Here is a 15,209-nt window from a genome sequence, read left to right as displayed (position 1 = left end):
ATATTAATGCATATATGGGGAATCTAGAAAAATGGTACCACTGAACCTATCTGCAAGGCAGGGATAGAGATGCAGATGTAGAGAATGGATATGCAGACAAAGTGGTCAGAAGGGAAGGATGGGATGAACTGGGAGATTAAGACTGACATATATACATTACCAGGTATAAGATGGATAGCCAGTGGGAACCTGCTGTATAGCTCAGGGAGCTCAGCTTGGTGCTCTGTGATGACCTAGAAGGGTGAGATGGGGCAGGGGGTGGTCCAGGAGGGAGGTCCAAGAGGAGGGGTTATATGTATACATATAGATGATTGACTTTGTTGTACAGCAGAAATTAACATACTCCAATTAATTTTTTAAAAAAAGGATCTAGTAAAAAAAAAAAAGATCAGAAAGGAGTAAACTGGTACAAGTTAATGAAAATCAAAAGTATTAAATACATTGGGATATTATTGTTCAATTTCAAAAAAATTCTAGAAGTTCTCACTTTTATTTGAGGCATAGTCTTTTTATTCGAACTTGTTTTCCTACTTTTAATAGAAATGGATGTAAAAAATTTAACTTTATAATAAGGAAAATTAAAATAGAAATGATATAGGAAGTTAAAACAGAAAGCTAAATATATTTGATAAAATTTCTGGGGAAAAAAAAAAAGAATAGAGGAAAGCCAGAGGAAAGATGTTTTTCAAAAAAAATAACAGAGAATAGTTCCAGGAACTGATGAGGAACACAAGCCTTTAAACTGAAAAGCTCCACAAAATGCTGAGCAAGATAAATTTTAAACACAAGCACATCATTATCCAAAACACATCATTATGAAATTTCAGTAATAAAAAAAGTCTTCCCAATTAAAGAATAAAAATAACACATTTCAAATTTATCAGCAAAAAAGAACACGAAAATGTAGCTGAATAAGACTTTAAAGTCTTGAGGGAAAATTACTTTGAACTTAAATTTGCCTCTTATTGTATATTCTGCCAAAAAAAAAAAATGTGTCTTTGAAAATGCAAGTCAGACCATGCCATTTTCTGTTTAGATTTCTCTGGTAGTTTCACAGCTCATACAGAATGAATACCAAATCTTTCCTGACCCACAAGTCCGTTGACGATCTGGCCCTTGGCTCCTTTACTACTAAGGCTACTAGACTACTTCCCTTCTCTGGTCACATTGAAGTTCTCACAGCTACCTAGCAAGCTTGCCCCTGATTCAGGGTCTTTATTTTTAGAGTTCCCTCAGCTTAAAAGTCTTCTTCCAAATATTCAAATAAGCAGCTAACTCACGTCCTTCTTACCTCTGCCCAAACCTTCCCATCCTAGAATGCCTTTCCTAACTGCACAATGAAAGAACCAAGCCTCTGTCTCATTCATTCTCACTCACCCAACTTTGTTCTTCTTTATTACATTTCCTTTACCTGATAAACTACAATTTGTTTACTCTCTCTTTTTTCTAGAATCTAAAATCAAGTCAGCAAGAAATGTGCCATTTTGACCACTGGCTGTATCCTAAGCATCTAAATAATATGAGGCAAGGGTATGACCAACGTTCCTTAAAAGAATGAATGACTGAATGAAAGGACCTTTGATAAGGGTGGATAATGGCTCTGCCTTTGAACACTCCAGGATGAGAGGTTGTGATTCCCCTCTCCCTTAATCCAAGTTTCTCCTAGGCTCACCTGAACTATGCTATGTAGGTTTACTATCCACAAGTTTTGTTTTTAAGGTGGTACAAATGAAGTGGGTATAAGCTTAGATCTACTGTCCTTTCAGAAGATGAGCAAAGAGGAACTCTCTGCAGCCCTGTGAAAGCACCAACTTGGCTGAGTGAATCTATTGCTTGATTCCAATAATGGGATTGTGAATGCTGATAGCTGGTCCTCCAATTCCTCCTATTTGTCTTTGGCAAACTTCACTTTTCTTACACCAGCTTCTGCTCAATTCTAGAATCATTGTCAGGCTCTGCAGTATAGCTCTGTCCTAAAGTCTCAGGTGACTGAATATATAATTTCTAGCTTCAAAAGCCTAATAAATTGTGTAGGCTTTTCTGTAGTCATATATTCACACACACACACACACACACACACACACACACACACAATCTGGCATATACTGTGTATTCAATAAATGAATCTCTTATGAATAATGGATGAGGGCTCTGATTCATATCTTCTCTCTCTGAGATCTCAAATTTGGAGTTTACAACCTTCTTTGTATATCAGGGAGAATAATATGGTATATTCTTCAGGTTTTAGGATCTTTCACTCACATATTGTGGCCCAAAGCAAGTAATGTGTCTGTGTGCAATTTCAAGTTAGTGCAATTCTACCATTAACCAGTAAATGAACTGAAATATTAACAATCATTCTAATTTCTTCCATTTAAGCCTAAAAAACAATAAATTAAACTGGAAGGTAGTGGCCCCAAAAAAGAATGCCTGCAAGAAGAAGAATACAAGGCTGTTCAAGAAATAAGCAGAATGAGAAAGAACCTGGATCATATTAGGGATATAATGAAAAGAGCATATGTATTTTATCTCAATAATAAAAAAAAAAAAGGCAATAGAAAGTAGGGAAAAGTTTTTAAAAATCAATAAAAAAAATCCATAGAAGAATATAAATCAAATTAAATATGGTTTTGAATAATTAGTTGGGTATAAAAAAGAAATATTCTCCCATGAGTGGTACCAAATTTGACTCATGGGAACACCTAAGAAGAAAATACAAGCATAACTCACTACTTTGCAATGCAATGAGCCAAATTTCTGTGGTCAAGATAGTGTAAAAATTCTAAAAAATTAAGATAACATAGACAGGTTATTTGGAGAAGGCAATGGCAACCCACTCCAGTACCCCTACCTGGAAAATCCCATGGACGGAGGAGCTTGGTGGGCTGCTGTCTATGGGGTCGCACAGAGTTGGACATGACTGAAGTGACTTAGCAGCAGCAGCAGCAGACAGCTTATTGGTTTTCAACTTTTAAACTTATTCTATAGGTTAAGCACCTAAGATTATATTTGTAATATATAACTAAATAGAAATGTTATCAAGCTAGCAATATTAAAGTTAATGTAACTTGAACAAATGGTGGAAAAGAGAAAGTAGGGAGGAAAAATGTAAAAAAAAATATAAGGGTGCCAATGTCCTTAATGTATTGCATTGAGCATCAGTTATTTATGATGGAACAGGGAATCAAGTTTTCAGTAACTATTTAAACTTAGAAAAGAAACAGTAGAAGAACTAGAATTGTAAAATAACTATTAAATTGGAAAGGTGTTAGGGAATATTGAGGTTGGATAAGTAAACTAAATCCTCATTTATAAAAGAAAACAGCAGTAAAAATTTCTAAATTTTATAAAGATATAGTAGTGAAGATGTACTTGGGAGACAGGTAACTGCAAGAAGGCCAATTGCTGACATGTGTTAAAATATTGTCCCTGAGGAGCAGGATGGAAGTGAGAATAAATTTGGAAAATGAATTCTTGATTTCCATTATAAAGTAACATGAAGTTTAACGTTGGCTTATATTTCTTCCTGAGCTTCCCTAGTGGCTCAGATGTTAAAGAAAAGTGAAAGTGAAAGTCATTCCATCTTGCCCGACTCTTAGCGACCCCAGGGACTATACAGTCCATAGCATTCTCCACACCAGGATACTGGAGCGGGTAGAACCCAGGTCTCCAGCACTGCAGGCAGATCCTTTACCAGCTGAGCCACAAGCGAAGCTCCAGACAGTAAAGAATCCGCCTGCAATGCAGGAAACCTGGATTCTATCCCTGGTTTGGGAAGATCCCCTGGAGACGGAATTGGCTACCCATTTCAGTATTCTTGCCTGGAGAATTATGAACACAAGCGGGCTACAGTCCATGAGATTGCAGAGAGTCAGACACAACTGAGTAACTAACCCTTTCACTTTATGTTTCTTCTATAAAATACTTTCTAAAATACCATAAAATGCATATATTAGTGGGATAAAAAGCCCTTTAAGTATTACAGAAAGAAAGTTGATTAGCTTGTTCACATAATAAGCCACAAGTCAGGTAATTTCAAAGCATGACAACCAAAATGCTACACAGAGAGAGCAGGTGGGATGGCGTGTTGCTTGAGAATAATTGACACCTAAGAAGTTAAATTGTGAGGAAGAAGGAGATGGCTGTTAGACTCAACCCAAAACTTTGTGTTGGGAAGTCTTTGGTGAGACCAGCTTTTGTGGGAAATATACAATTACCCCTAAAATTGTGTGAAGTATAAGGTTAATATTTATATGAATAAATGCCAGAAAAGCTGAGTGACTGTTTTTCATTGGGGTGTCGTGTACTGTATTGTTCTGCAAATCTTTGAGATTGATTAATCCAATGAAACAGGAATGAAAAAAACAGATGAAGGTGACATTTTTAAAGTACAATCTTAGAAAGAGATGAAAAATAAATGTAAAATACCAGCAAAGGCTCATCTAGTCAAAGCTATGGTTTTCCCAGTAGTCATGTATGGATGTGAGAGTTGGACTATAAAGAAAGCTGAGCACCAAGGAATTGATGCTTTTGAACTGTGGTGTTGGAGAAGACTCTTGAGAGTTCCTTGGACTGCAAGGAGATCCATCCAGTCCATCCTAAAGGAGATCAGTCCTGGGTGTTCATTGGAAGGACTGATATTGAAGCTGAAACTCCAATACTTTGGCTACCTGATGGGAAGAACTGACTCATTGGGAAAGACCCTGGTGCTGGGAAAGATTGCTGGAGGAGAAGGGGACGACAGAGAGTGAGATGGTTGGATGGTATCACTGACGCGATCGACTTGAGTTTGAGTAGCCTTCGGGAGTTGGTGATGGACAGTTAAGCCTGGCGTGCTGCATTCTGTGGAGTCACAAAGAGTTGGACACGACTGAGTGACTGAACTGAACTGAAAAATACAGCTCTCAGACTCTACCTGGCACTTACTTTTTTTAAGAGCCATCGAACTGTACATATTTTTGTTTTTTTGGCACACCTTCCAGCTGTAGGATCCCCCACTAGGGATGGAACCTGTGCCCCCTGCTTTGGAAGTGCGGAGTCTTAACCACTGGACAACCAGGGAAGATCTTAGAGAACGTTTATTAGCAATGCAATTCTGTCATCCTCACCAATATTCTTCAGTTTGGCCTAATGCCTTGTAAGAAGAGTTTTCCTAGATGATAGAGTACAACTGTTCCTTGCCAAGTATGGCAATGTTAAACAGTGTCATAATTTTGCCACTACAAGCAACTATTGATAAATCTTGAAAATAACAATAAAAATATTGTTTACCCTAATAGTGTCATTTTAATAGAAACAATAATCCCATATCTTGAAATGAAATTGCAGACACTTTAGAAATTATGATGTATTTTTTATTTTTTTTATTTTTTTTCCATTATAATAGCCATCTTTATTTGTAAAAATCCAGATATAAAATGTATTCTTTCAGTCTTTCCGAGTTTTCCATTTTACAAAAACAAAAAGGCACATAAAAACCTTCCCCACGGTCGTTTCCACAGACGGATGTTTCTCGGGCAGCCCTCCCCACCCCATAGAGCTACATGCTTCATTCCGGGATGGCTCGCTTCCCCACATGTTTCGGTGCTTTCCTACCAGGGTGGAATTCCGAATTCCAAGACTGAAGTACACAAAGAGGAGGTGGGTGGTGGGTGCGGAGTTGGTGGCATGATGCTCCACGGCGTGCAGGAGGGGGTCTAGTAGTAGGTCTCCTTCTCCACCCAACCGCCAGGGCGTCGCCTGATGATGAGCTTTCGGACTTCGTCATACACAAAGATGAGGAGAGAGTAGGGGAAGGCACAGAACCACCAGGTAGGTTTGAGGGGATACATCCTCAGGGCGACACCCATTCCAGGACAGTAGGAAAGGAAAGCAGCAAGGGCTGTCTCTTCGAAGAGGCCAAATATTAAGATCTTGTTCTTCATCCCCTGCTGGAAGACGGAATTCCTCCTGGTCTTGCAGATGACCAAGTCAGCCCACTGCACCACCACGATACTGACAAAGAAGGCCGTGTGGCAGGTGAACTCCACGATCTTCCTCTGCTCATAGGTCCACTGCTGCCCATAGCTGTCCTCCACGTCGTTGATCCAACGGTCATCCCAGGTCACTCGGATGCCCAGCAGGTGATTTGGGAGGAAGCCGTTCTCAGCCATGATCACAAAGTAAGTGAAGAAGCCCCCCAGGGCCTGGATCATACCAATCTGTCCGTAGGCCATGCTGATTAGCCGCTCATTCATGAGTTTGTCTGTCTGGGGGTTTCTGGGCTGTCTCTTCATGATGTCGCTCTCAGCCTGCTCATAAGCCAGGGAGATGGCAGGGACCATGTCCGTTCCCAAGTCGATGCAGAGGATGGTGACGGTCCCCAGAGGGAGTGGAATGTTTGCAATAATAAATATCAGGAAGGGGGGTAATCTCAGGAATGTTACTGGTGAGGGTATAAGCAATGGATTTCTTCAAGTTATCAAAGATCAGATGACCTTCCTCTACTCCAGTCACAATTGAGGCATTGGGGTTGCCATGGGGATTGCGGGTTCAGACGTGTCTAAGCAAGCTGCTGACATGATTCTCCTAGATGATAACTATGATGTATTTTTTAAATGATTGCCTCAATTAGTTATTGTTTTACATGTGTAATTCACCAAGATTGAATTTTTTTTAATTGTCTGCCTTTTTCAATAGCAATAATTTTGTATTGGCGCTTGGAAGTAGCATTTATGTGAGTCTGAGAATTCTCTGGAGGTTCATTAGCATGGAGTATATGAGTTATACATTTATCTTTTCACTTAAAAATTTTTTTTTCCCAGAAGACCATGCTTTGGATAATCTCTTAGAGGTTTTACAATTCTTCATCCTCCTTTTGAGATATCTAAGGACTCCATATTCAAGTACAGAGTCCTGACAATTGCCTATTGGTTAGGAATTCTCAGATGAGCAACAATTTCCACCAGCAATTGGTTGCTCAAGGAAGCCTCTAGTGTGTAATAACTTTGTACCATCTCTTAAGGCTCTATTCCCTGTTTTAGCCACAATTTCTCTTGGGAATGACATTTTACTTAGTGATGTTAATTGAATGCCTCATTAGTGCAATGCAATAACCATATGGGAGAGAGCAATAAAAGAAAATATTTCCTCATCCTTAAGGAGATTATATGAGGGATTCATATAGGATACATGACACATGGTTTACTCAGTGTCTTAAGAGGATGCTATAGAAATTCAAAAAGGAATGGAACTTCCTACATTTGAATTAAGGTGCTTATAAAAATGTTAAACTAGTTCTTGTCCCTTTTGGGACTACTGCCTCCATTCAAGTATTTCCTAAACTAAAATGTTCATTAAAATCGCTTACAGAGGATTTTTAGCTTAGAGATTCCCAGGTCTCACCTCCAGAGATTTTTATTTGGTTGTTCCCCAGGTAATTCTGATAATTGGCTAGGCTGGAAACAACTGCTAGAGATAATGTGAACATTAATAGAAAAACGTGTTTGACCATAAATAAAAAATAACTCTGCAAGGTTCAACATATTCAGTTCTGTACAGAAGCAAGTCCTCATATTTACAGATCTAAACATGTCAAAATAAAATTTCTGTATCTTCTCTCATTAATTACTTTAAATGACATTTTAAAAATTAATTTTTCCAGCTTGGTTCTCTTGTTACTTTCTACTGTTTTTTATCATGTTATTGTAACTTTATACAAAAACTCCTCTTCGAGAATATCCAATGGACTGACATTGGGAAGTATTAAACCATATATTTTTATTTATAGACATAGAAACCTGAAAGCTTTGTATCACCTATGACATACTTAACAAGATAAAATCTATTCCAAATTCAGTTCCAGTTAACAATAAAATGTAAAGCCTATAATTCTCCAACTCTCAACAACCCAGCACAGATACAGAGGAAGAAAGGGACAGAAGACAAGAAAAGTATAGAAAAAGGGAAGGGAAAAAGTAGTATTGCTAAAAGATTATTATGGATTACTAAAATAATATTATGGATTGCTAAAAAAAGTAGTGAAGTGAATTTCTACCCAGAAAAGGGAGTATTTATTACACATTATATGTTAATAGCTCTAATTTTAAATAGTATAAAAGGACATCTTATCCCCAATAACCTTCTACGGTGCCCACAGGTGCTGAGATGAAGATTTTCCACAAGGGTAGTTGCTTGTATCATTAAATAGTGACCACTTTCTCAGACGCTCTGGTTTAAATTTTTTTCCTTAACACGGTGGAACTAGCTCAGCAGACACATTTTGGAAGCAGATTTTGTGTCCTTTAAAAGCTCTTCTTCAAAAAAAAAAAAAAAAAAAAAGCTCTTCTTCAGGATCATGACATGGTATTAATAAATTTCATCTTGGTTTTCCTCTTTAAACACTGACCTTTGAACTAAGCATGCATGTGTGCAAAAATAATTGTAGAAGGCACAGTCAGCCTTATTAAAGCCTTATCAAGTTAGCAGTGTGCAAGCAACTAGGGTCAAGGGCTTTTTTATTCCTTATCCTTCATGGATTGATAACTTTGTAAGATATCATAAGATGAATATCTGAAAAATTAAATATCACTAGAGACATGAAACACAAGCCCAAATTATTTATTATGTGATTCCTGGCAGACTTAAAAAAATGCTCAAAGTACTATAAAAATTTCTAACCACTTACTCTCAAAGTCTGTACTTGTCTGTGGGTTATTTTCTGTCATTAATACTGTAATTGTTAAAAAGACTTTCAATTAAATACTCATCTATTGCTGTCTGTGTACCTTTCTTCCAAGCAAAATCAAATGCCAGCACTCTCATATACCACTCAACCCAAAAGCAGCTTCTTCTGTTATCTAAGGTCTCTATACCTTTGCTTTTGTACTTCCATTTCCTGACATAAGCAACCTTCCTGTTGGAAGTAAACGTTAATTCATGATTGAGGTTTAAGCAGAAAAAGGCCTTTTCCATTCCCGGTTGAGTTGAAATATACCCTGGTGCTAGTCCTTGTCTAACATTGCTAAGCGCCCTTGCTGGGGTACACACACTTGCCAACTCAGAAACTCTTCCAGCTTGATGATGTCATGCCCAATATCAGAAACCTATGGTTAAATGAGTGGAAGGAGGGATAAAAGAGAAAGAAAAATTAACTTTAAAGGAGAGCATACATACTAAAAATATTTGAAAGATGATTACAGGAAACTATTTTGAACTTGAGATCTTTTCTTTATGTATTTAATATCATTCTCTCCCTGAATTGCTATATGTATTTATGTGCACCCTGCTCAGTGGGATTTCTCAAAATCCTTTTAAAGCATTTTATTCATGTTATACCTAATTAAGGGCTTCCCGGGTGGTACTAGTGGTAAAGAACTCTCCTGCCAATGTGTGTGTGTATGTTAGTCGCTCAGTCATATCTCAGTCTTTGAGACCCCATGGACTGTAGCCTGCCAGACTCCTCTGTCCGTGGAATTCTCCAGGTAAGAATACTGAAGTGTATAGCCATTCCCTTCTCCAGGGGATCTTCCCAACCAAGGGGTCAAACCTGGGTCTCCCACATCACAGGCAGATTCTTTACTGTCTGAGCCACCAATGCAAGAGTATTAGAGATAGGAGTTCTCTTGGACAGAGGAGCCTGGTGGACTACAGTCCAAAGGATCACATTATCATTATTAAACACAGGGCATACATCTTCAAAAAACATTTCTCTTTCTTCCACCTGGTAGCTTAGGCAGCCCTTTCAGCTGAGCTCCTCTTGGAGCAAGCACATGCCTGCCTAAGCTCTCCTAGATGCTGAGCTGGGCTGCACATTGCCACCAGCCTTCTCTGATGACATTGATCACAGTGGTTGCTCTTCTAGACCCAGCCTGGTCACAGTAAAAAGGAGGGTGTGATTACAGTAGGAATTGTCACACACGTGTAATTTGATCCAGATTTGGCATGTCTCCATCTCCTGCTGGAAATCGGTACATGGGCTCTCTGTCAACCGTCTGGATCTCTGACTCCACTGGAGCCAAGAGTGTTTATAGTCACTCTTGGATGGACTTGGCAGCTGCAGAACTCAGCACCAAGCTGTGAAATGCGTGCAGCCAGCAGCAACTGTGCCTGTCAGGCTTTGAGATGGACATTTCCCCCCCAGGTTTTCTCTTGCTCTCTAAGTGTTTTCATTTTATTTTAGCTTTTGCATGTTGGAAAGAGAAAGACAAGCTAGAGAGAAATGAACAAGTGAGGTGCTCCATCTGCCACAAAATCTTGAGCACAGGAAGTATTGCATCAAAATGTATTCCTTTCTCCCTTAGCCATATTGAGTCCTAACATTTTGTGATAAATCATTATATTTCTTTAGATTCACTTTCCTGGCCTCTCTTTGCTATTTCCTTGTTAAATGGAAATATGCGCCTCAGTTATATGGCTTTTTTACTAGTTGTTTATTTTACCCTTAATGTTGGCAGACTTTACATATATTCTTGGCTCTAGTGGTAAAGAACCTACTTGTCAATGCAGAAGACATAAGAGGTGCAGGTTAGATCTCTTGGTTGGGAATCCCCTGGAAGAGGGCATGGATCCCCTGGAAGAGGGCATGGCAAGCCACTTTAGTATTCTTGCCTGGAGAATCCCACGGACAGAGGAACCTGGTAGACTACAGTCCATGGAGTCACAAAGAGTTGGACACAACTGAAGTGACCTAGCATACACACATGTATACTCATCCTAATGCTTCTAGATTTAAACACAAAAGAAAAAAAATGCTAATTTTTAAGGCCATGTCTACTACTTTTCCAAATAACGGTTGAGTCTGAGCCTATCCATTCGAGAAGTATTCCCAGTATCATGCCTCCCTCTAAGAAACAGCTGGAGTACCAGAAGACAGGAGACCCAGGAAATAAGTTAAAGAGTCCCACCTGTTCTATCTTCTCTCCCCAACCATTCATCAATATGTATGGCCAACTCTAACCACCCAACTCGTCAGACTATTTTATGACATGCTTTCATTTTTGCTTTCAAATTGCTGCTAATGTATTTTAACTTTGACCTCTCTAACTCAGATCAACTCTCAAAGGACAGAAGATCAATTCCTATTATCTTTACAATGTCTATTCATAAAAGCCTATTCATGCTCAATGCCAGCTTATGAACTGGTCATCCAATGACACCTTCTTAGAATGTTCTTTATGATATAATACTGATCTTCCTTAAGTATTGAATTATTGGATCATTGGCCTATGATCCAAAAGCATTTTTAATTTTAATTTTGATCAGAGGCAGAATATACAATAGAAAGAATTGGGCTCTGGGATCAATGATTCTTCCTCAATTCATATGGTACAGAACCTTACATGAGTTTCTTATCTGCTTTCAAACTCCTTCACTCAGCTATAAAAGATGACTACTATTTCTTAGAACATTGGATCCAAAAACAGGTTGGTGATAGAGGTTGAAAGTTCCACCAAACTCCATGCAGTATTTTTTACTCATGGTCATTCTATTCCTACATTCTTAATCATTGGTGGAGGTTGCAGTGCAGTGCTCCACACATTGGTGGAGGCTCCACATGGACAACCTAATTCTGAGTTACAAGAGCAGATTCTCTTGGACTTGTATCATGCATGCACTCCTGAGCACCTGTTTATCCATTGTCATAGTATTATCTGTGCCATGACAGTGGTTGATCTTGCTTTTCCCTTTCTTCCCATCAAGATCCTGCCTGACTCATAAATGAAGAGCTGTAAGAAGCCTGAATACAGTGCAGGAACCAGTCTGCTGTGGAAGCATGAATGAGGACCTCTTCAACAGAGATCCAGAGCCAAAATGACAGTGTGCTTCCCGGAGACAGATCCTCCTTAAAGCTATTTAGTTTGTACTGCAAAGCGGTCCTGGTTAAAATAGGCCCAAATAAATCAAGCTAGACAGCACCTTTAGATCTGGCCTTTTGAAATAAAGCATTTGCATGATGCTGTATGGAATCATGACATTTTATACCATCAAAGAGGAACTCAGCCTTCCTCTTATGTTCAGCATAAAAACACAGACACAATAGATTGTGTCTAGGGTATAGTAAAGTCCTTCTTGAAAAATTATTTCAAATATAAAAGTCTGAATACTTGAATTTATACATACAATTTCTGTGATCATACTGAATTATTACATCATAAAAATTCTTTGATGAAAGCTTAGCATTATAATTAGCCTGTATTAAGCATTTCCTATGTGCTAAGCTCCAAGTCCTTTGCAGGCTGCAGTCCATGGGGTTGCAACAAGTCAGACACAACTGAGCATGCACGCCCTCCAACTGGCTAACTCCTGGTACATCAGTTTCTCCATTTCAGAAAGTGGATGACAATGATGATGCTGTGCTGTGCTTAGTCGCTCAGTCATTTCCGACGTTTTGCAACTCCAAGGACTGTAGCCGACCAGGCTCCTCTGTCCATGGGATTCTCCAGGCAAGAATACTGCAGTAGGTTGCTGTGCCCTCCTCCAGGGGATCTTCCCAATCCAGACACCGAACTGGGGTCTCCTGCATTGCAGGCAGATTCTTTACCAGCTGAGCTACTAGGGAACCCCAACAATGATAGTTTCTATCTCAAGAGCTTACTTTGTGAATTAAAAGAGAAAATATAAGAAAAGCTTCCTAAACTCTGCCTGCCATTTAGCTGAGCTTAGTAAATTATACACTTTGTCTATTCTTCTATCACAAAATCCTCTGGGCCTAGAAGAAACAAGCTGAAAAGAAGCAGACTCCTTAAATTACTCCTCCCAGAGTCTCCCTAGGTTCCAAGAAGTGTAGATAAATAACTTGCTTCAATACTCAGCGTAAGTGCTTGGACTGCAGTAGGCAAATTCTCCCAATACCAATCCTCTTTTGAAAGCTATCTCTTGAAAGCCAGGCCCCTAGAATGACCCGGCATCTTGAGTATGTGAACACTCTGCCTTAAGGAAAATTATCTCTATATATGGCACTCCTGGTGAGCTTGATTCTCCTCCATCAACACATTTCTGATTCTGTATAGCTAAAGGAGAAAATATGACATTTTTTAAGGAGAAGTGAATTTAGCTGGGAGAAAAGACAAACAAACAAACAAACAAACCTTTGGATAGTCTAATGATTGCATATGGGCCAAACAATGCTTTCTCATATTATCTTTGTCTGAAATGAAATCACTTTTGCTAGCAATTGTAGAAAGAGGTGAAAATACTGTCATTGACACTGATGCTTTGACAGACCTCATCTATTCTTTGTTGAGTAAAGGTATCTTTATCTTCAAAAACAAGCTAAGAGGGCTTGTCTGTTTTCTATATGGTATTTCATCATATATCATCATCTTCTCATGCTTTCCTCAAAAGGCAAACTTTCATTCCTGCAAATGACTTAACATTCTAGGAAGAAAATTATTTCTTCAGAAATAACTTTGTATCTTACCAAAATGTGGCACTATATTGTAATTAATGTCAATTAGCCTTATTCTACAAAAGTATATGTCTATGAGTAGATAGCATATAAATATAATATATTTAATAGAATAAAGAAAAGCAAGTTTGGAGTGTAGTGACCCACACAACCAGTTAATGACCAGATGTATGGAAATGTATGTTGTGAGAATTATGCAAGTAAATTACACAAAGTAATTAAATTATTGATACTATTTCATGTATTTCTATCAGGAGGTTGTAGTGTAACAGGAATCAGAAACCAATGACAGTAAGATAGGCAGACCCATGACTTCTGGGTGGCAGGACAAAGTATTTGCCTTAACAACAAATCTGTGAGAAGTAAAACAAAAAATGACTGAGATTAGATTTACTAAGATGGATTATAACTAAGATGTTACAAGAAAATTTGGAGATTTACATGACAAGCTCCGTAAGAAGTTAACTGTTTATTGAAAGATCTGAAATACATGAGTGGTGATTTAGAAGTGATTTAGAAAGACCTATAATCATAAGGGCAGCTGGAGCTTAAGATCACTGGTGATGACATGGCTTAAACTACTTCCAGCATCTACTTGCGCATGGCATGGTCCAAAGGTCATGGACTGCATTCCTTTTCCTTGATTATGTGTTGCCCTTTGTTAACAACTGCCTTATCATTGAAAAGGGAGAAGGCTCTTTGTTCTTAAAAATTTGCTAGAGACACATTTTCTCTTCAACAGCCTATGCTGATAAAAAGATGACCTCATAGAGTTTGTAGTAGGGTCACCTCTGTCAGAAGCACCTCTGTGATGTGTGACGTTGATGTTCTACTTGCTCGTCAAGTCTCATGGGTCAAGAAAGAAAATCTAACGGGAGGTCCTATAATTAGAGGCTGTGCCCCTGGTGAGTCTGTCCACAGATATGCCATCCAATTGGAAAGTGCTCTGTGTAAATATAGAGCATATCTCATAAGATATGAATTGTATTGATGTGTGCAGTCATGTCCAACTCTTTGTGATCCCATGGACTGTAGCCTACCAGGCCCCTCTGTCCATGGGATTCTCCCAGCAAGAATACTGTGGTGTGTTTCCATTCCCTTCTCCAGGGGATCTTCCTGACCCAGGGATCGAACCTGTGTTTTGTGCATCTTGCTCATTCGCAAGCAGATTCTTTATCACTGTGACACTTGAGAAGTCCTGTGAATTGATAAATCTATTTAAACTGCAATGTTAAAGCTTTCAAATAAAAAAAAAAAAATTGTACAGTGAACTGTATGTGGCTGTATAGGATCAAAAATTTAGTAGAAAAAAAAAATGCCTCTAAATCAATTATTATAAGGTGGTTTCTCACTAGGATTTCATTTTCTTTCTTTTTTTTTTTTTGGCTGTAGTAGAAACTTGTCTTTAATTCTTTGACCATCAGAATCAGACATCATCAATATAAAAATATTTCTTTCAATAGTTGCATAGGAGCTCAGAACTGAAAGAAATATATGTACACATATATTTTCTTAACAGTCCTCATATAGACTACTTTTCCTAAATCATTTCTATCGATTCCTAAAATAGAAACAGGCTCTAAACTAATGATGTCTATACAGATATGGAAGCATAAAGAATGTTAACTCTTCTCAGGTATTTTATCTAAGAATTTAAGATACAAAAACAGTCAAAAACAAAAAAACAACAAACAGTAAGCAACAAATCCTTAAAACAGCTAAAAATTCACTTAGATCAAAAAAGCCACTAAAAATTCAGAAAGGAAAGCAGGATATTTTGAATTCATATCTCTTAGCCAATTTAAAATAATGCATATTCTCC

General features: G+C 38.3%; 1 protein-coding gene across 1 annotated transcript; it reads right to left on the bottom strand.

Moving 5' to 3' along the window:
* Positions 1–5,367: 5,367 nt before the first annotated feature.
* LOC133056690 (sodium/potassium-transporting ATPase subunit alpha-1-like) lies at positions 5,368–6,491 on the bottom strand. The gene has a single exon (XM_061142314.1). The coding sequence runs from the start codon at positions 6,321–6,323 to the stop codon at positions 5,697–5,699; it is 627 nt and encodes a 208-aa protein (XP_060998297.1). The 5' UTR covers positions 6,324–6,491; the 3' UTR covers positions 5,368–5,696.
* Positions 6,492–15,209: the final 8,718 nt, after the last annotated feature.

This window comes from Dama dama, chromosome 5, assembly GCF_033118175.1.
Source record: "Dama dama isolate Ldn47 chromosome 5, ASM3311817v1, whole genome shotgun sequence".
In the NCBI taxonomy this organism is placed as follows: Eukaryota; Metazoa; Chordata; class Mammalia; order Artiodactyla; family Cervidae; genus Dama; species Dama dama.
The sequence above is the reverse complement of the archived record's forward strand: the minus strand, read 5'-3'. Positions and strand labels throughout refer to the sequence as shown.